Below are 21,967 nucleotides of genomic sequence, written 5' to 3' on the forward strand. Positions count from 1 at the left end.
TGGGATGGAGTCCTTACAGGAAGCGGGGTGTGAGGAGCTGTAGTCGAGATAGCTGTGGGAGTCGGTGGGTTTGTAATGGATATTGGTGGACAGTCTATCACCAGAGATTGCGACAGAGAGGTCAAGGAAGTGAAGGGAAGTGTCAGAGATGGACCACGTGAAAATGATGGAGGGGTGGAGATTGGAAGCAAAATTAATAAATTTTTCCAAGTCCTGACGAGAGCATGAAGCAGCACCGAAGTAATCATCGATGTACCGGAGAAAGAGTTGTGGAAGGGGGCCAGAGTAGGACTGGAACAAGGAATGTTCCACATACCCCATAAAGAGACAGGCATAGCTGGGGCGTCCGGCCCATCTCCCGCGCATCCACCCTCACGCCTTCTCATCCCTCCCAGAAACATGATAGGGTCCCCCTTGTCCTCACTTTTCACCCCACCAGCCTCTGCATTCAAAGGATCATCCTCCGCCATTTCCGCCAACTCCAGCATGATGCCACCACCAAACACATCTTCCCTTCACCCCCCCTGTCGGCATTCCGTAGGGATCGCTCCCTCCGGGACACGCTGGTCCACTCCTCCATCACCCCCTACTCCTCAACCCCCTCCTATGGCACCACCCCATGCCCACGCAAAAGATGCAACACCTGCCCCTTCACTTCCTCTCTCCTCACCGTCCAAGGACCCAAACACTCCTTTCAAGTGAAGCAGCATTTCACTTGCATTTCCCCCAACTTAGTCTACTGCATTCGTTGCTCCCAATGTGGTCTCCTCTACATTGGAGAGACCAAACGTAAACTGGGCGACCGCTTTGCAGAATACCTGCGGTCTGTCCGCAAGAATGACCCAAACCTCCCTGTTGCTTGCCATTTTAACACTCCACCCTGCTCTCTTGCCCACATGTCTGTCCTTGGCTTGCTGCATTGTTCCAGTGAAGCCCAATGCAAACTGGAGGAACAACACCTCATCTTCCGACTAGGCACTTTACAGCCTTCCGGACTGAATATTGAATTCAACAACTTTAGGTCGTGAGCTCCCTCCCCCATCCCCACCCCCTTTCTGTTTCCCCCTTCCTTTTTTTTCCAATAGATTATAAAGATTTTCCTTTTCCCACCTATTTCCATTATTTTAAAAAAAAACACCCCCACTAGAGATATACATTGAGTTCCCTACCATCCATTCCTAATTAGCACATTCGTTTAGATAATATCACCAACTTTAACTTTAACACCTATGTGTTCTATTGTACTATTGTTGTTGACATCTTTTGATGATCTGCTTCTATCACTGCTTGTTTGTCCCTACAACCACACCCCCCCTCCACCCCTCTCTCTCTCTCTCTCTCTCTCCGCCCCCCACACACACACCTTAAACCAGCTTATATTTCAACTCTTTCTTGGACTCGAACTCAAGTTCTGTCGAAGGGTTATGAGGACTCGAAACGTCAACTCTTTTCTTCTCCGCCGATGCTGCCAGACCTGCTGAGTTTTTCCAGGTAATTCTGTTTTTGTTTTTGTTTTGGATTTCCAGCATCCGCAGTTTTTTTGTTTTTATCCATAATGATCTAGTTTGTCTGGTAGTTTTGAGTAGGGTACATGATCAAAAGCCTTAGAAATATCTAAAATCACTAGATCTGTTGTAATGCAATTGTCAAGGTTATAGGTTAGATGGTGGATAGCGAGAATGAGTTGTGATTCTGTTGATCTGGCTTAGCGAAAGGCATACTGTTCATCGATAAGGATAAACTGCCCTTCAGGATGTCTCATTAGCCAACTATCAATGGTGTGTTCTCGTCATTTGCAGCAATCACTAGTAAGCAAAATAGGTTGGTAGTTTGCTGCATTGTTAGGGTATTGGAGAGATGTTAGTGGACAGGTAGCTCTTTTGTGTTTAATATAACATATGCAAACTCATTTGCTGCAGTTTTAAGATGGTTTGAGATGTTACCAGGACCATCATATCAATAAATGTTTCCATATCATGGAAACTGGACTACTTTAAATCCGGGCTTCACTTTAGAGATTTGTAGCCACCATTCAAAAATTACAACCCATATTTCAATGTTCCATCTGTATCAAATACATGTTCTAATTCTGCTGGTGAAATGATCAACTGTTATTATCAGTGCTGCCAAGTTAAACCAGAGAAAAGCGATGGTAATAACAAGCTAAGTCCACTGAATGCGCTGTCCTCCAAGCTCCTCATCCCTAGGCTGATCTTGTTAACTCATTTCATTCCTTGGCGTTGCACGGCTCTCACTTCCGGTTGGTGGTGCTGGTTGCCGCTGTCCGTCGCTCGTTGGTCGATGCTGCATCTCTCCTTTTGGCTAAACGTTGCCTCGCCACGCCCTATTCTCACTTCCTATTGGTCTTTACACTGACCGAGTCCTGCTATTGGCTGTTGCCAGGTTACGGCGCGGCGGTAGTGCCACGTCGCCCATGTTTGAGGCCCCGGCGGGGGGGGAGTGGCCGATTTTCCGGGAGCCGGAGGCCGGAGTGGCTGAGAGACATCGGGCCCGGGCTCATCGGTAAGTGAGTGGCCGGGCCCCGGGCGGCTCGGAAGGGTAAATCAGCCAGGGGTGGCCCCAGGCCCCGGCCCATCCACAGCTTTTACTGGAATAAAACATCCCGGGGAGCTGCAGCTATGAAGCGAAATGTGACACCGAGACTGATGAGGACATATGACAAAGTTAAATAACTAAAAGCCTGGTCAAAGATACAGATTTTCACAAGTGGAGAAGGTGGAGAGGTTTAGGGAGGGAATTCTAGAGCTCGGGGCCCAGGCAGCTGAAGGCGCTGCTTCCAGTGGAGCGATTAAAATCGGGGAATGAGAGGGGCGGGGGTGTCGCAGGGGCAGGGGTGTCGCAGAGGGGCAGGGGTGTCGCAGGGGCAGGGGTGTCGCAGAGGGGCACGGGTATCGCAGAGGGGCACGGGTATCGCAGAGGGGCGGGGGTATCGCAGAGGGGCGGGGGTATCGCAGAGGGGCGGGGGTATCGCAGAGGGGCACGGGGGTGTCGCAGAGGGGCACGGGGGTGTCGCAGGGGCAGGGGTGTCGCAGAGGGGCACGGGTATCGCAGAGGGGCACGGGTATCGCAGAGGGGCGGGGGTATCGCAGAGGGGCGGGGGTATCGCAGAGGGGCACGGGTGTCGCAGAGGGGCACGGGTGTCGCAGAGGGGCGGGGGTTTCGCAGAGGGGCGGGGGTGTCGCAGAGGGGCACGGGTGTCGCAGAGGGGCACGGGTGTCGCAGAGGGGCACGGATGTCGCAGAGGGGCGGGGGTGTCGCAGAGGGGCGGGGGTGTCGCAGAGGGGCGGGGTTGTCGCAGAGGGGCACGGGTGTCGCAGAGGGGCGGGGGTTGTCGCAGAGGGGCGGGGGTTGTCGCAGAGGGGCGGGGGTGTCGCAGAGGGGCACGGGTGTCGCAGAGGGGCACGGGTGTCGCAGAGGGGCACGGATGTCGCAGAGGGGCGGGGGGTGTCGCAGAGGGGCGGGGGTGTCGCAGAGGGGCGGGGTTGTCGCAGAGGGGCACGGGTGTCGCAGAGGGGCGGGGGTTGTCGCAGAGGGGCGCGGGGGTGTCGCAGAGGGGCGCGGGGGTGTCGCAGAGGGGCGCGGGGGTGTCGCAGAGGGGCACGGGGGTGTCGCAGAGGGGCACGGGGGTGTCGCAGAGGGGCACGGGTGTCGCAGAGGGGCACGGGTATCGCAGAGGGGCACGGGTGTCGCAGAGGGGCGGGGGTGTCGCAGAGGGGCGGGGTTGTCGCAGAGGGGCACGGGTGTCGCAGAGGGGCGGGGGTTGTCGCAGAGGGGCGGGGGTGTTGCAGAGGGGCGCGGGGGTGTCGCAGAGGGGCACGGGTGTCGCAGAGGGGCACGGGTGTCGCAGAGGGGCGGGGGGTGTCGCAGAGGGACGCGGATGTCGCAGAGGGGCGCGGGTATCACTTTGGGGTGCGGGTATCACAGAGGGTTGTGGGGCTGGGGGAGATCACAGAGATGGGGGGGGGGGGGCTGCGAGGCCTTGGAGGAATTTGAAAGCAAAGCTGAGAAGTTTAACATTGAGATTAACTGAGGGCCGGTGTAGGTCAGAAAACACAGGGGTGATGGGGAACATGACTTTGTTACACTAAGGGCACAGGCAGCAGGATTTTGGTTGAGCTCCAGTCTGCAGAGAGATAATGAGCAACTGTGTGGGAGTGTGTAAGAACAGTCAAGCCTGGAGCTAACAAATATGTAGATGATCTAAGGCTGGGGTGGCAAAAGCCAATACCATTGAGGTTGAAGTCGATGGTCTTGATGATGTTGCAGCTCTGTTGCTAGACACTCATCCCAGTGTGAAACACAACACCAAAGTTATGAATGGTCTAGTTCAGCCTCAGACTGTGGGCAGGGAAGGGGATTGAATCAATGGCTAGGTAACAGAGTTTGCAAATGAAGGAAATACCTGCTTATCCAATACCTGATGTGGGTCAATCAATTTGTTAAATCAGGGACAGTGGAGAGGTTGAGAGAAGCGGTGGAGCTGGGTGTCATCTGTGTACATGTTTAAATTAATGTTGTATTTTCTATGATGTTGCCAAGGGGTGGCATGTAGATGAGAAATAGGAGGAGACAATGTCTCAATGACATTTGCGACTTTGATAAGAGTTGTTTCAGTACTGTAACAGGGGCAGAGACCTCATTGTACGGAATCAAGCATGTGGGAATGATGGACAGGATTTGGGAGGTGACAGCATGTTTAAAGACTTTGAAGCAAAAAGGGAGGTTGGAGATGGTTTGAAGGAGAGAGGGAACCGTTAACAAAATCAGCCAACAAGGGACCATGTCAGGAAGTTGAATGCTCAATGGTTTTGTGGGAGAGTGTTTATTCCTCCCTTGATTCACTCCCTCCCCTGTTGGTATTGATGTTTACACTGCTGTCTGTCACCCTCCTGTTGTTGCTGGTACTTTGAAGCATTTCAAGGCTCTGTTCTCACATGTTCATCTCTGGATTATCGATTGAGATGTTCAGATGTTGCTTTGCTTTTGTTTTTACAGCTGACGATGAAAGCATTGATTCTGGTTGGAGGCTACGGCACGCGGTTACGACCGCTGACACTCAGTGTTCCAAAACCGCTGGTGGACTTTTGCAACAAGCCCATTCTTCTGCACCAAGTGGAAGCTTTAGTAAAGGTACAGTCAGCACTTTCCAGAGAGGAACGGGATCAGAACATGAGGGAATGGAGCACTTACACACCAAGATAGGAACTTAAGGATCTAGAGGCAACATTATGCCAATGTGTGACAATGATTGGCTGTGTTTAGGGGCAAAGTTCAGGGCAGTGCACCTTCCCAAATTACTCTCCAGCCATTCAATTTTATTTCTTTATTACATGAGCTTGTAAACCTTTAACATTGTGCAAATATTATACCTAATAATCTAACTCTCTCTCATATTGGTACCAGCATATTTTGAAGAATATTACAGATACACCAATATGATTTAATGTTTTCCCTTTCAGCTGAATAGGCACTAATACTGAAGAGACTAGTGTTCATTAACACTGAGTTGACAATTAATTCAACAACTCACGTTGTTCCTTACCTACCAGTAACAGATCTGCTGTCAGCACTACTTTATCCTTGTGTTGTAAAGTACAACATTGCAGGGCAGAATCTCAAAATGTATTGCTTATTCTTAAATAGTTTGATATCCAGATTTGATAAATTTTGCTCAGCTGTGTTACACTTCAGCTGAAATCCTGAGGATAACAGTGCAAAGCATGTTGTGATAATGCATGTATGTGCTTGTGGGAGCATTGTACTAATCAGCCTAAAAGTGCAGTCTGTGGACAGATGATTCTTGAGCCTCTCTCTTTCCATGGATAACCGCGTTGTGTCTGTTTTGAGCAGGCTGGTGTATCGCATGTGATCCTCGCTGTCAGCTATATGTCAGAGATGTTGGAGAAGGAGATGAAGGAACAGGAGCAGCGGGTAAGGTGGAAAAGGCTACGGTACCGGACAGGACTGTCTCCTGCACACTGACTGTTTCTGTGATTGTGCTAGACACAGTGAAAACAGGAGCTAAATTCTGAACTCTGCAGCTTGATTAAATGCAGGAACAGTTTATTTAACTTGCTTTCAAATTAAGGTTGGGGAGTTCACTTCCTGTGTCTGATTGGTTCTTTATTGCTGAGCTGCAGGGAAAGAAGGTGGGAAATATTTGGGTGCAGGAGAGAGAAGGGGAAATTAATCTGACATGGTAACCCCACTGAACTGTATAAAGTCACTTTATTTGAAAGTGAAACAAAGGAGCTGTGTTTTGAATGAAATGGCTAGAAGTTAACTTCAAGTAAATTGAGTGATAGTCGGTGTGGATCCTTTGATGGCTCATTGGATAATGGTGCTTTGGGGTGTTGAACCGTACAAGCTGGAGAGGCTGAAGGTTAAATCACGTAGCCTATCTCAATTTAGCTCTTCTCTGTTGGGAACTGCAGTTGGCCTCAGCACACTTGGGGCAGAGAGATCCAGAGACTCCTGCTGAATGATGAAGATCAATTGGGCTCTGCTATGGCAATCCTCTCACTTTTTTAGCCTGCTGGCCCTCACTGTTGAGAGACCTGTGTGAAGGCAGCTGCTTGGGTAAGTACCAGAGGGAATATTTGATTGGAATTACAGAGTCAGTGGGTATACTTCCCCTCCTGGTCCCCATGTTAGCCGATATTGTTAACGATTCTATCCCTTTAGGTTCTGTTCGCTCTCCTTTAAATCCACCAGTCACCACCCCTCCTCAAAAAGTTAACCCTTGATCCCAATGTCCTTGCAAATTATCATCCCATCTTCAAGCTCTTTCCTTTCCAAAATCCTTTGCTGCATCCCAAATCTGTTCCTATCTTTCCCAGAGCTTTTCGAAACCCTCCAATCAGGTTTCTGCTCCTGTGACAGCATCATAACAGCTCTCTTCAAAGTCACTAATGACATCCTATGTGACTGTGCCAAAGGTAAACTTTCCCTTCTTGTCCTTCTCGACCTGCCTGCTGACCACACCATCCTCCTCCAACTCCTTTCCACTGTCATCCAGCTGTGGGACTGCTCTCCCCTGGTTCCATTCTTCTGAGTAGTTTTATCTGGAGAATCACCTGCTGTGGTTTCTCTACTTGATCCTGCACAGTTACCTTCGATGCCCCTCATGGATCTATCCTTTGCCGCTTCTATCTCTCATCTACAAGGCAGCATCACCTGACACCCAGCTGTACCTCACCACCACCTCTACTACTGTCACCAAATGATCAAACTGCTGATCTGACAGCCAGTACGAAATAAGGAGAAATTTCCCCCAATTAAAAATTGGGAAACTGAAGCCATTGTCTTTGGACCCCACTACAAACTCCATCCATCTTCCTGGAAACAGTTTTAAAACTAAACCAGACAATTTGGAATCTTGGTGTCACATTTGTGCCCAAGATGAGCTTCCAACCACAAATCCACACCATCACCGAGACCCAACCACAAATCCACACCATCACCGAGACCCAACCACAAATCCACACCATCACCGAGACCCAACCACAAATCCACACCACCACCGAGGCCCGTCCGCTCCGCCACCGAGGCCCGTCCGCTCCGCCACCGAGGCCCGTCCGCTCCGCCACCGAGGCCCGTCCGCTCCGCCACCGAGGCCCGTCCGCTCTGCCACCGAGGCCACCTGTTTACACCCACATAACACTGCCTGACTCTGTCCTGCCTCAACTGCTGAAACCATCATTCGTGCCTTCGTCACCATTAGACTCAATTATTGCAATGCACTCCTGGCTGCTCTCCCACATTCTATCCTCTGAAAACTTATTCAATACCGTGCCCGCGTCTTAACTAATGCCAGGTCCCGTTCCCCATCTCCCCTATGCTCCCTGATCTGTATTAGCTCCGGGTAAAACCCGGGTAAAATCCTTGGCAAGCCCCCACAAAAAATGATATGATAATGACCAGATAATCTGTTTGTAATGTTGGCTGAGGCATAAATGTTGGCCAAGACACCGGAGACAATTCTCCTCCTCATTTTTAAATAGTGCCATCAGGTCCTTTACATCCACCTAATATGGCACACTGGCCTTCAGTTTAATGTCTCATCTTAGAGACAGCATCTGCAACAATGGAGCACTCCCTCAGCACTGTGCTGGAGTGCCTGCCTACATTATGTGCTCAGGTCTCTGGAGTTGGGCTTGGGCTCACCACCTTCTGTCCCAGAGGTGCAGGTGTTGCCAACGGAGCCATGGCTGCCATGCACAGGTGTAGGTGTTGGGTGAGCACCAGTCCTGGCTGCTTGGATATCCACCTCTGTCTCTATGCTTGCCTTTGACGAATGCCTACTTGATGGATGAGCCCCCCAGAAACTACAGAAGGAAATATATGTAATTGTGTATTCTTCACTAACCCACTATCTTGTGTTTTTTTTTCTCTAGCTGGGTATTCGTATCTCTCTCTCTCATGAGAAGGAACCTTTAGGAACAGGTAAGAAACCTCGCCACATTCATTACATATGACAGTGAAAAGTGCTCACCTTTCTGATCTTTCACACCTTGGCCCTGAGGGGGGTTGGAGAGAGACACTGTTGTAATCAGATGTGATTTTAAAAGCTAAAAATTTCTCACTAGATTTGATCAACATTATTTGCCCCTGTTGGAATCCTGGCACGTAGAATGTTACACAAGACTGGTTTTTCCTAAACTTCATTAACCCTAGTGCTATTCTGATCCTAAATCTCTTTCAGAATGGAGTGACTATTGAATCTGTTAAGGGCTGGTTTATACCACAACAATACATCAAAAGAACAGGAGGCCATTCAGCCCCTCCTCTGCTATTCATGGTTCATCTGCATCACAAGTCCATTTACTTCCTCTTCACCATATCCCTTGAAACCTTTACCAAAATCTAGCCATCTCCATGCTGATATGGTCCAATTGAAAACCAGTGTCATCTAACTGTCAAGTGGCAGCATGCAGTTCCCTGTAGAGCAAGTGTCCAATCTGGGGTTATCCATGAGGAGAGAGGGGTTGGCTGCTATTTGAAGCAGGGAGGGAGAATTGGGGGTTAAGCCATTGCCTGACTGCTCTCCTGCTTAATAAATGATTGCGTGACAATGGAAACCTGAAGAGGGAGTCGGTAGCATAAGGCAGAGAGGGACCTCCCATGCAGGGTATGTGACTGCTCGATGCTGATTATGAATCTTGCTGTGTAAGGGCCCTATGTTGGAGCATGTAGCTGTAGTTGGCCTTTTTCACTGTTGTGTGTTTGTAGCTGGACCCCTCGCTCTGGCCCGTGAGCTGATCACCAGCAGCTCGGAACCTTTCTTTGTCCTAAACAGCGATGTCATCTGTGAGTTCCCCTTTGAAGAGATGGTCCGCTTTCACAAGCATCATGGAAAGGAGGGTACCATTGTGGTAAGTGGTGAAATGGTGGTGTAGTGGGAATGTCACTGGACGAGTAATCCAGACGCCCAGGCTAATGCTGTGGGGACGTTGGTTCAAATCCCACCATGGCAACTGGTGGAATTTAAATTCAATTAATAAATCTGAATTATAAAGCTCGTCTCAGTAATGGTAACTCAGGTTGTTGTAAAAACCCATTGGATTCACTAATGTCCTTTAGGGAAGGAATCTGCCACCCTTACCTACTCTGCCTACATGTGACTCCAGATCCACAACAATGTGATTGACTCTTAAATGAAATAGCCTAGCAAGTCACTCAGTTCAAGGGCAATTAGGGAGGGGCAATATATGGGCAATATACTGGTCTTGCCAGTGCACCCACATCAAAAAAAATTACCATGCCTGTTAAAACAGCCTTTAGTTGCTCTTGTGACCACTGTAATGCCCATCAGTGAACTTGCTCTTTCGTATCACATGCTAAGTTAAAGCCTTGAGTTAAGGGTATTTTTTCTCATCCAGCAGCTGAGTGAAGCAGTGGGAACTGTCTGCTCAATGTCCCAAAAACTGAACAATGTTTCAACAGAGACTGAAAAGCAATAGTGTTTTTTAAAGTTTTCCCCCACCCCAGGCCCTCGTTACCACTTCATGTCACCCTCCATGTGATAATAACTGATCCTCTTTAATAAGCCTATTTTTTTGACAGGTCACTCGAGTAGAGGAACCATCCAAATACGGGGTTGTGATATATGAAGCGGAGATCGGGCGGATACATCGATTTGTGGAAAAGCCTCAAGTGTTTGTGTCAAATAAGATCAATGCTGGCATGTATATCTTTAGCCCCACAGTCCTGAACAGGATCCAGGTATGATTCCCTTCACAGGAAAGCTGCTGCCTCTGAACCAGCAATGCATTTGCCAAGTGAGCAGGGAGACTTCAGGCTGATGGTCAAAGAGCAATTGAACCTAAGCTACCTTTTGTTCCCAGTCACTGATGAACATTATTTTTGTGTATGATAGACAGCACTTGGTCTGAATCACAGCCCTACCACCAGGCAGACTGGAAAACAGGAGAACGTTTCACACATGTCAAAGTGAAGGATGTTAATGCTTCAAAATGAAGAATCAAATCCTGTTATGTTAGACATAGTCACTGTGGAAGGTGGAATAAAGCTCCCTCTACACTGTCTCCATCAAACACTCTCCGGGCAGGTACAGCACGGGGTTAGATACAGCGTAAAGCTTCCTCCACACTGTCCCTGTCAAACACTCCCAGGACAGGTACAGCACAGGGTTAGATACAAAGTAAAGCTCCCTCTACACTGTCCCCATCAAATACTCCCAGGGCAGTTACAGCACAGGGTTAGATACAGAGTAAAGCTCCCTCTACACTGTCCCCATCAAATACTCCCAGGGCAGTTACAGCACAGGGTTAGATACAGAGTAAAGCTCCCTCTACACTGTCCCCATCAAACACTCCCTGGGCAGGTATTGCACGGGGCTAGATACAGAGTAAAGTTCCCTCTACACTGTCTCCATCAAACACTCCCAGGACAGGTACAGCACAGGGTTAGATAGAGAGTAAAGTTCCCTCTACACCGTCCCCATCAAACACTCCCTGGGCAGGTACAGCACAGGGTTAGATACAGAGTAAAGCTCCCTCTACACTGTCCCCATCAAACACTCCCAGGACAGGTACAGCACAGGGTTAGATAGAGAGTAAAGCTCCCTCTACACTGTCCCCATCAAACACTCCCTGGGCAGGTATTGCACGGGGTTAGATACAGAGTAAAGTTCTCTCTACACTGTCCCCATCAAACACTCCCTGGGCAGGTACAGCACAGGGTTAGATACAGAGTAAAGCTCCCTCTACACTGTCCCCATCAAACACTCCCAGGACAAACAGCACAGGGTTAGATACAGAGTAAATGACAAAGATGCCATGGATAAAAAGGCAAAGGGAGTGAGACTGATAACAGAGACTACTGGTGTTCCAGTGCTGTACCTGAGTAAGAGATGTCCTTTACTGGATAGAGAGGAGTAAACTAGCAATCCCCCATCCCGTCAGTTTTGTGTAATGTGTGTGTGGCCAGCTGAGGAAGGGTAAATTGTGGACAGATCCAGCACGTTTGACAAGAGGGAGAGGGGAAGTGAGCGTGGCAGAGTAACTAACCATTTAATAGGACTGGGAATTTGTGAACCTGCTGGTACTGTGTGAGCAAAGTTGATGGTCCTGTTTCTGGTGCTGACTCTGTGCCCTGTGTCTCTCTGCAGCTCAGGCCCACCTCCATTGAGAAGGAAGTTTTCCCTGTCATGGCACAGGAGGGACAGCTGTATGCCATGGAGCTGCAAGGTGAGGCATGCACTCAGATCTGTGGCAGAGACTGCTTCTAAACCATGCAGTCTTTCAGCTTCAAGTCTGTTCACTGTGTGATGTTGAAATGATAACCCAACACCCTTTCTTCCCCATCACACCCAAGCATGCCAGCTCTTTCTCACCCATATCTGCTGAAGCAGTGATCATTTAGATGAATGTCCACAGGGGCACTCCACTGTTCAGTAGCACATGCACGCACACATTGTAATTGGAAGCCACTGCAGAGCAATTGGGGGCAGGAAGGCCAGCTGGTTTTACCCAACTCTCCCAATTCCAGTGTCCACACTGCTGCCTGGAGTGAGATCAGTTTGTAAAGTACAGGCCTATAACTTGTCTTCAGGCATGAAACTCCTCAAGTTCAAATTTCTGTCGCTTCCTGTCTGCTGGGAGAATCTTTACAATGACTGCTGAGCCAGTGCAATTGTGGTTGGAGGGTCAGGGTGGAACAGCACATAATTAATTGTGTAAAGCTTACTCATCTGGTGTTCTCTAGTTTCTTAAAAGTCTGCATTAGTTGTACATTGCACAAGCTTTGAGGTGGGGTCTGCTCCTGAGGAAGGTCCCGCCCATGGGGAACATACAGAAAAATAATTTCCTCCTGGGGGAATGCAAAACAAATTGGCATCATGTGAAAGTGATAGCTGGCTCATGTAGGAGTGAAATCAGGAAGTGTAATGGAAATCAGGAACTCTTTCCTCCAAAAAGCTGTGGGGGTTAACTGGAGCTTTCAATTCCCATACTGATCTGCTTTTGTTTGTAAGGGCATGAAGGGATATGAGACAACAGTGGATAGATATTGTTCAGGTACAGATCAGCCATGATCCAGCTGAAAGGAAAACAAGGTTATGTTAAACCTTCCTAATCACTGGTATTGCGGCCAGTTCTGAACATTGCACTTGAGGAAGGATGGATCAGGCCTTGATGAGGATGCAGTGGAGATTTGCTGTGGAGAAGCTGGAGGACTGAGCTTTTCCTCCATAAAGCAGGGAAGGCTAAGGGGGAGATTTGATAGAGGTTTTCAAAATCATGAAGGATACTTACAAGGTAAAAAGGATGAAACCGTTTCCATTGGCAGGAGGGTCAGTAATCAGAAGATACAAATTTAAGATAATTTGCAGAAAAAATGGGGAGATGAGAATCTTTTTCACTCTAGTGAGTTGTCATGATCTAGAATGTGCTGCCTTGAAAGGGCAGTGGAAGCAAATTCAATTATAACTTAAAAGGGAATTGGATAAATACTTGATAATAAAAACTTGCAGCCAGGAAAGGCCAGGGAATGATACTAATTGGATAGAGCTGGCACAGGCATGATAGATTGAATAGTCTCACCCTGTTCCTGCGTTCCCAAAGGTGATGATTTCTGGAGCCCTAGGCAATGTGGAGAATTACTGCTGATCTCAGTCGGAGGGTCTGATTGTGTCCAGGATTGAAATCGGCTGAGGGACCTCAGGAATTGTGGGTTGTCATAAACCTCTGACAAATGATGCAATTGTTTACTTTGTGTGTAGGGTTCTGGATGGACATAGGGCAGCCCAAAGATTTCCTGACTGGGATGTGCATGTACCTGCAGTCCCTTCGACACAAAGCACCGGACAGACTGCACCAAGGGCCTGGCATTGTTGGAAATGTGCTGGTGGTAAGTCTGTGTGTGTGTTGGAGAGCATCGTGCCCGGTCTCCATTTGTACCATCATCTCACTCCACTGAGCTCTTCATCCTGGTTAATTTGGCTAGGCACTGCTGTTCTGGAAGCCTGTGACTGCTGCTAACTTCCATCCAATGATTACACCATCTGCTCAATTCTCAGTGATATACAATGTCACACATTTACTTAGCTTTGGGTCAGTTGTTGCCACTGGTTAGAATGTTAGACCTTGTGGTCTGTCCCACCACTGAAACTCTCACAATTAGTCAGAGTATTTCACCAACTCCCCTGATTGTCGATCTAAAGCCTCCGTCCTCCCCACTGAGCTTGGCTACAATCCTCTGAGGAGCAGGGGGCACCTGGTCTGCATCAGTTTGTTCAGTGGACCTGGAAATGGCAGCTGAAAGAATTGGGTAGATTGAAGTTGAGCTTATTGCTGACTGGAGTGACATTTTTTATTCATTCGAGGGATGTGGACGTTGCTGACAAGACCAGCTTTTATTGCCCATCCCTAGTTACCCTTGAGGTGGTGGTGGTGAGCCACCTCCTTGAACCGTTGCAGTCCCTGTGGTGTAGGTACACCCACAGTGCTGTTAGGAAGGGAGTTCCAGGGTTTTAACCAGTGACGGTGAAGGAACGGCGATATCTTTCCAAGTCAGGGTGGTGAGTGACTTGGAGGGGAACTTTCAGGTCGTGGTGTTCCCATCTATCTGCTACCCGTATCCTTCTAGATTGTAGTGGTCATGGGTTTGGAAGGTGCTGTCTAAGGAGCCTTGGTGAATTCCTGCAGTGCATCTTGTAGATGGTACACACTGCTGCTACTGTGCGTCGGTGGTGGAGGGAGTGAATGTTTGTGGATGTGGTCCCAATCAAGCAGCTGCTTTGTCCTGGACGTTGTCAAGCTTTTCGAGTATTGTGGGGTCAGGAGGTGAGTTACTCACCGCAGGGTTCCGAGCCTCTGACCTGCTCTTGTAGACATAGTATTTATATGGCTAGTCCAGTTCAATTTCTGGTCAATGGTAACCCCCAGGATGTTAATAGTGGGGGATTTAGTGATGATAAAGCTATTGCATGTCAAGGGGCAATGGTTAGATTCTCTCTTATTGGAGATGGTCATTGCCTGGCACTTGTGTGACGTGAATGTTACTTGCCACTTGTCAGCCCAAGCCTGGATATTGTCCAGGTCTTGCTGCATTTGGACATGGACTGCTTCAGTATCTGAGGAGTCGCGAATGGTGCTGAACATTGTGCAATCATCAGCGAACTTTCCCACTTCCGACTTTATGATGGAAGGAAGGTCATTGATGAAGCAGCTGAAGGTGGTTGGGCTGAGGACACTATCCTGAGGAACTCCTGCAGTGATGTATTATGAATCAGGTACTGGAACAATCTCAATGGTAGCAATCTCCCTGGGCTTTTCATTATATCAGTAGGAACTAATGTCATTGGAGAATGCAGCTCCCAAACTGCTTGACACCCAAAGTCATGTAACTGTTGTGATGGACCTTGTTAAAGGTTTCCTTCGTACCATAGCATACTGCTAGTGGAATAAATTTGTTGGAATTTGGATCATTCTGTGTAATCAGTCAGGAAACCCCAAATCTTCTGAACACAACTTCAGATCAATTCATCTTGGCCAAGTGGATCTTCCTCTGTAACTGTGCCTGGTGAATAAATCTCTCACATCACGTTCCAGCCCATGTCTGCTTGGAAATACCACTATTGATGGAATGCTGAGCATTTGTATAAATTGTTGGTTTTGATATGTTTTGCGTTTGTAGGCTGGATTGTTAGGAAGTGGCGAATTGTCCATTTTCTCCCAGCAGGTGGCAGTGACAGGCCAGTGAGTGATGTTAGTGGTGCAGCCTGGAAGCATCAGTGTCCCCCTCTCTAGTCGCTAAGGTCTCTAGTTTAAAATCCAATTCTGTTCCGCCTGTGTAACATTCTGGGAATTTTTTTACCTGGGATTTTGGTAACCAAAACCTGAATTTTTTTTGTAATGAGAATTGTAAAACAAAGAATCGAGATTGCAATTGGAACATTGGATGTTACTGCATTCCAGTGGTTAAGATTTTGGTGTGTTTATAATAGACTAGCAGTAAGAGAGTGATTGCTGCAGCTCAGTGTAACCCAAGTCCAGAGAAACTCCAGTCTCCCTGAGCTGCCTAGTTTTGTAAATAAAAGCACAGTCACGGTGATACGGCAATATGTTCAAACATCAGTAAAACACACTTCAAAAGTGAACCATAATTCAGTCCAAATTCTGGTTTTAATTCAGAGTTTCTAGTTCTGTTCACATACTGCTGCCCTTATGCCCTCTCCTTTTTATCTGTCTGGATTTCATCCTGTATTAACTTGAACTTGACCCTTTTTTAATTCATTTATGAGATATGGATGTCGCTGGCAAGGCCAGCATTTATTGACCATCCCTAACTGCCCTGGAGAAAGTGGTGGTGAGCTGCCTTGAATACAACTGAATGGTTTGCTGGGTCGTTTCGGAGGACAGTTATGGATCAACCACATTGTTGTTGGTCTGGAGTCATGTGTAGGTCAGACTAAGAAAGAATAGCAGATTTTGTCCCCCAAAGCATTTTTACAACAATCTGGTAGTTCATACCTTCCATCCAATATTTTCTAATCTTGATATCTCTGCATTTTGGAAAAGGAAACAAATTTTAATGTTTAGAAAGCCTGCTTTTAAACCGATCAAAAAGTCACTTCTGGGAATGTGGGATTGCAGGGCAAGTTGGCATTTATTGGCCATCTCTAGTTGCCACAACTGAGTGGCTGACTGGTACATTTGAGAGTCAACCATATTAGTGTGAAACTGGAATCGTATTTGGTCTGACTGGATAAAGATGGCAGATTTCCTTCCCTAAAGGGCATTAATGAAATCAGTTGGGTTTTTCTGCTTATCCGACAGCTCCATTGTCACCACTCATTGAATTGCTGTGTTAAAATAGGCAAGGAGGTCCTGTTTATGGCTCCTTTCATGGGGGTGGGGTGAGATATGGGGGTTCCCAAGGTGCTCCCCTTCTAATGCTGAAAGTCCTCGTTCACTTTTAAACACAGTGGCATGTGTACTTCTCCAAGTGAGGGCACCCACAGTAAAGGCAGCAAGTGTGAGTCAGTGCCGTGGGAATGAGACACAGCTTGAGTACTAGAGAATGAGCCTTTTGAAAATACTGTCTGCTTGCACTGAGGGGGCGTCAGGTGCTGGGGAAACTTTCCAAACATCCAGCATCGGCACTGAGCACACCCCTGACAAAATAGCACACAGCCAGAGGCAGCTTAAATCTCCCTCCCCTAATAACTACAGAATGCCATCTTTATCTACACCCAGCACCAGACTGCTTAGTCCTGTCTGAGTGACATTGCCAACTGGAGTTAATTTACAGGGTGAAGCACAATGGGAATAGGATTGCCACTGGCGAAAGACCTGACAAGAGACTTCCGTCCATCTGCCTGGGCCAGGTGTGGAGGATTGGCATCTAGCCCCCAGTTTGATCCTCTCTGTATTTCAGCCCGCACATTCATTTTGCTGTGTTGGACTTGCCTCCCATAGACTGAGACTCACTGCTAACTGGTCATTATCTCTACTAGGACCCAAGCGCCCAGATTGGAGAGAAATGCTACATTGGACCAAATGTGACAATTGGCTCTGGAGTGGTGATTGAGGATGGGGTACGGATAAAGCGCTGCACAGTCCTGAAGGGCTCACGGATACGCTCGCACTCCTGGCTGGAGTCCTGCATTATTGGCTGGAGCTCCGACGTAGGGCAGTGGGTGAGTGAATGAGTGTGTGGTTGGGTGGAGGGGTGTGTGAATGAGAACAGTCAGTAGTTGAGGAAGGGTGGTGGCAGTATTGGGGAGTGAGGGAGGGTGATGAGGTTGGAATGATAGAGGACAGTGGGGATTTTTTGTCATCGTGGTTCCCTGACTGTACTCGTGCGAATGTATCTCATGGACAGTATCTCGACTTTTCAGCCCTCTAGCTACCATTGGCATGTGGCACTAAGCTCCCAGTCTTCAGCTTGTGCTGCTTAGTAATGACTGGTTGGCAGATTAAGGACAGTGAGCAGTGTTGCTCAGCAGTGGGTTAATTGTAGGTTCACGGATTCGACATATCGGTGGAGAATTTGATCAACCCTGGGCCTATTTTCTGGGTGAAAATGGGAGCAAAATGATCCAATATCACAGGCTCGTGTTCCTTACCCAAAAGCATCTCAAATATGGCCAAGTATAGGAGCTACCTTATGTTCGTGTGGAGCTGTCATGTGAACACGTGGCCATTTATCCCCTCAAACCTATTCCACCATTCAGTAAGGGTGCAGCTGGTCTGCGTAAAGGATATGGGGCCTTTTTAATTTAAGTTTTTTTTTGGTGGGGGGGGATCTTTACTTTAACAAAAATCTACCAATCGGTCACACATCAGTTAATTTGTGGAAGAGTTCCAATCTTCTAACATCATTTATGTTTACCCAGCATTTCGTCAATTCTGAAAAGTCTACCTCTAATTTTTAGTCCTAGACTCTCCTATCAGTGGGAATAGTTTCTGTCTGTCCACCCCTTTAATATCTTGAAAGTTTTATCGAATTACAGCCAGTTTGTGTAATCGTTCCTTGTAATTTAACCCTTGCAGTTCAAGTATAATTCTGGTAAAACATAAATTGCACCTCAAGGTCAATATTTCGTTCCTAGTGCTCATAACTGTTCTCAGTAACTCCAGGGGCAACATTTTCCCCCCATCGGGAGGGGTTGTGTGGGAGTGGGCACGGCCGGGTTCCCGATCGGTGCCCCTGGTTGGGGTCGTGCCATTTTATGTGGGCGGGCCAATTAGGGCCCTCCCAGCATGATGTCTGCTCAGAAGCGCTTTGTATATCTGAAGCATGACTTCTATCTTCCTGTATTCTTGTCCTCTAGATATAATTCACTTGCCTTTTTGATTATTTTCTGTACCTATTCAGGACATTTTAATTTGTGTGCCTGGACCTCCCAAGTCATTTTGAACCTTCACCGTTTCTGGCTTTTCACCATTTGGAAAGTGTTCTGTTCTGTTCTATCCATTTTAGGTCCAAATTGGATAACTTCACATTTGCCCACACTGAAATCTGTTGTCCATGGTTTTGCCCATTTACTTAATCCATTAATATCTTTGTAATTTTTATGCTTCCACCCGCACTGCTTACAATACCACCTAGTTTGTGTCATTAGCAAATTTGGATATGTGGCTCTCTTTCCCATGGCTTAAGTTGTTAATAAATGCAGAGTATAGGTGAATCCCCAACACATCCTGAAGGGGACACCATGAGTGACATCCTGTCAATTAGAGTACCTCTGTCCATTGTTCCTACTTTGTCTCCTGTTGCTCAGCCAATATCCTAGTCGGGTCAATAATTTGTCTTCAATACCATGAGCTTCTTTAGTTAGTTGTCTCCCATGAGGGACTTCATCAGATTCTTTCTGGAGGTCTATATAAATAATATCCATAGACATTCCCCCATCCACTACATTAGTCACCTCTTAAAAAATTCAATCAGATTCCATGCTGTATCTCTCTGATCAGCTGAAAATGTTCAAGGTGTTCAGTCCCCCTATCTTTAATTATAGACTCCAGTAATTTCCCAACAATGCAGGAGACCTATAGTTCCTTAGTTTCTGTTTGTCATCTTTCTCAAATAATGAGTGATCTACACAAGTTTCCAGTCTAAAGGAAAGGTTCCTGAATTGAGATGTTTGGAAGATTATAGTGAAGTATCTGCATTGTTCTCATCTCCTTCCTTTAAAAGCCTGAGATGAAAACATAAAATTACATAAGTTTTATTAAGTGAATGGGCAAAACTGGCAAATGAATTTGTGTAGGCAAATGCGAGGTCATTCATTTTGGACCTAAAATGGATAAAACAGAGTATTTTCTAAATGGTGAAAAGCCAGAAACAGTGGAGGTCCAAAGAGCCTCGCTGGCAGGGGGGGAGGGTACACTGATCATTAAAATGTCCTGAATAGGTATAGAAAGTGCTCAAAAAGGCAAATGGAATGTTGGCCTTTATATCTAGAGGAAAGAATATAGGTGGGTAGAAGTCATACTTCAGCTTTACAAAGCCCTGGTTAGGCCACACTGGAGTTACTGAGAGCAGTCCTGGGCACCACACCTCAGGAAAGATATACTGACCGTAGAGGCAGTGCAGATTTACTAGAATCATACATGGACTTTGAGGATTAAATTACTAGGAGAGAATTACACAAATTATGTTTGTATTCTATGGGACTTAGAAGGTTGAGGGGTGATTGATCGAAGTTTTCAAGATATTAAGGGGAACTGTTGAAGTAAATAGAGAGAAACTATTTCTACTGGCTGGGGAGTTTTGGACTAGGAGGAGGCCTTGTTTAAAAATTAGTGCGAGACATTTCAGGAGTGAGATTGGGAAATGTGCAAAGTTTGGAACTCTTTCCACAAACAACAGTTGATGCTAGATCAATTGTTAATTTAAAGTCTTATTATTTTTCATTAACAAGTCTGTAAAGCGGTTTAGGTTAAAGGTGGTTATATGGAGTTAGGTTGCAGAACAGACATGATCTCATTGAACGATGGAACAGATTTGAGGGGCTAAATGGCCTCCTCTTGTTCCTAAATAGTGAGATACGAGCTTATTGTTGATGTCTGGGATGATTGTTTTCTGTTTGTTTTCAGGTGAGGATGGAGAATGTTGCAGTCCTGGGAGAGGATGTGATTGTGAAGGATGAGCTGTACTTGAATGGGGCCAATGTCCTACCTCATAAATCAATCGCTGACTCTGTGCCTGAACCTAAGATAATTATGTAGGTTACAGCAACTGCTTGAGAGGGATGCTAGCCCCAAGTCTGAGCTAAAGGGATGAACTGTGCCAATCGCAAATGGATAGAATGGAGCTGATCAACTAATTAATGAGGGTCTGGATGCTTCATTAATTTGCCCCTCCTGAACCAGAATTCACACTGACAAATTACTTTGGAGATACTCTTGTAGCTCCCCATTTTCCACCTGTGGGTATGAGGGATGTCCAACTTGAAATGGCTGAAGTTCATTTCCCACAACTATTTGCTACTTATAATTATTGATGGTGGTTCTGAGAGGGGAATAAGTCTTCTGATGCAGGACTGGATCCAGTGCTTTGGCACATCTTTTGCTGGTTAGAGGTTGGCTTTTAAAGCATTTCTTGGAAAAGCTTTACCTCTCAGCACTTTCTAAGGTTGATGTACTCTGTTTTCTGGAGGCTAAGTCTATCTCACCAACAGTATCATTAGCACAGCATAAGACACATGGCCGGCGTCTGGATGGGTTATCCCTGCGATTCTCTCTTCTTGGGTCTGTGGCATCTTCTTCAAAATAACTTTGGAAAATACTTAATTCCATAAATCGTGTAGATTGCAGCTTCAAGGCAGGAAATAATGAGAGCAGAGGTGGTGATACATGTCACACCCAGTTACCAGCTTGCTCTTGCTGTACTGATGCTGGGTTCAATCCCTCATATAAAATTCCACATTGTAACTGTAGCTCTATAAGGCTATAATGTAGGGTGGGGAAGGATTGTTTGAGAATAAACATAGGGTTCTGACATGTCTGCACTATGCTAGATGCTTTGACATCAATGCTTCTCTGCTGCTTACAGCGATGTCGTTCCCTGGAGGTCAATGAAGGTGAGCATGTTTTAAGGTGTAAGCAGTTACCCAGTCAATGGTGAAATAATGACCAACGATAACAGTAGGAGCTCCAAGCCAACTTGAGTTTTTAAATTAACTTGCATGCTGGTTTTCTATAAACTCAGCTTTATTTGGAATTAGGGAGTTGCCTGTCAGTGGAAGGTATTATTCAGATTAAGATTTGTTTCTTGGAACAGATGTGAAAGTGGCTGCTGAAAGTGCCTGTAAAGTGAGTGAAGCACTTCAGTTGTATTTTATGCAAATGAAGCCAAGCAGAATTGTATAGGTTTCATAACAATAGCTGTAGTCTTTGTGTTGGCTCTATCTGTGCTAAACACAACTTGATTAGTGTACTCCAAAGGTGCTTATTTAATTATCAAAGAGTTGACCTCTACCAGGTGGGCAGTGAGCTCAGTACTTTCAACTTTCACATTGCAATGGATTACAGACCTGCCCCAGTTGTTTTGTAAAACTGGTTATTAGTACATTTTGAATGGAGATGGGAAGAATACTCTCATCACTGTAACTGCAATTGCTGTTTAGCTGATGTTTTATTTTGACATGCTGGTATATGAATGGAGACTAGGTGGGAGTTAGGGAATGGTTAAGGGGTGGTTGCACTTGGTAGAAAGTTGCCAGCATTCTGATGGATGAAGCAATGACATCATGTCGCTGTTTCCTGGCTGCACTGAATTATTTTTAAAAATATATATTTTGTGGATTTTAAGTAAAAGAGCTACAAGTCTGATTGCTGCATTTGTCACATTGGTTAGTGTGAAAATTACCCAAAGGTAGAGAGATATGTTATCATCTAAAGTATAAACAAGGTTCAAGAGCAAAGTATGTCAGAAGCAATTGCTGAGAGCTGGCCTCAGTAATACACAGAGA

At 46.6% G+C, this 21,967-nt stretch overlaps 1 protein-coding gene across 3 annotated transcripts; it reads left to right on the forward strand.

Moving 5' to 3' along the window:
• Nucleotides 1–2,365: 2,365 nt before the first annotated feature.
• Nucleotides 2,366–21,827, forward strand: gmppb (GDP-mannose pyrophosphorylase B). 3 transcript variants are annotated; one of them, XM_041191857.1, is made up of 10 exons: nucleotides 2,366–2,523; nucleotides 5,017–5,151; nucleotides 5,872–5,952; nucleotides 8,418–8,466; nucleotides 9,253–9,395; nucleotides 10,087–10,245; nucleotides 11,654–11,732; nucleotides 13,265–13,392; nucleotides 17,003–17,185; nucleotides 20,091–21,827. In XM_041191857.1, exons 2-10 carry the CDS (start codon nucleotides 5,023–5,025, stop codon nucleotides 20,220–20,222), a joined length of 1,083 nt encoding a protein of 360 aa, XP_041047791.1. In that variant the 5' UTR covers nucleotides 2,366–2,523; nucleotides 5,017–5,022; the 3' UTR covers nucleotides 20,223–21,827. The 3 variants fall into 3 exon arrangements, with proteins under 3 accessions (XP_041047791.1, XP_041047792.1, XP_041047790.1); XM_041191856.1 differs by lacking the exon at nucleotides 2,366–2,523 and adding an exon at nucleotides 2,539–2,684; XM_041191858.1 differs by lacking the exons at nucleotides 2,366–2,523; nucleotides 17,003–17,185 and adding an exon at nucleotides 2,535–2,684.
• Nucleotides 21,828–21,967: the final 140 nt, after the last annotated feature.

The sequence above is a fragment of the Carcharodon carcharias genome, chromosome 7 (genome assembly GCF_017639515.1).
Source record: "Carcharodon carcharias isolate sCarCar2 chromosome 7, sCarCar2.pri, whole genome shotgun sequence".
Taxonomy (NCBI): Eukaryota; Metazoa; Chordata; class Chondrichthyes; order Lamniformes; family Lamnidae; genus Carcharodon; species Carcharodon carcharias.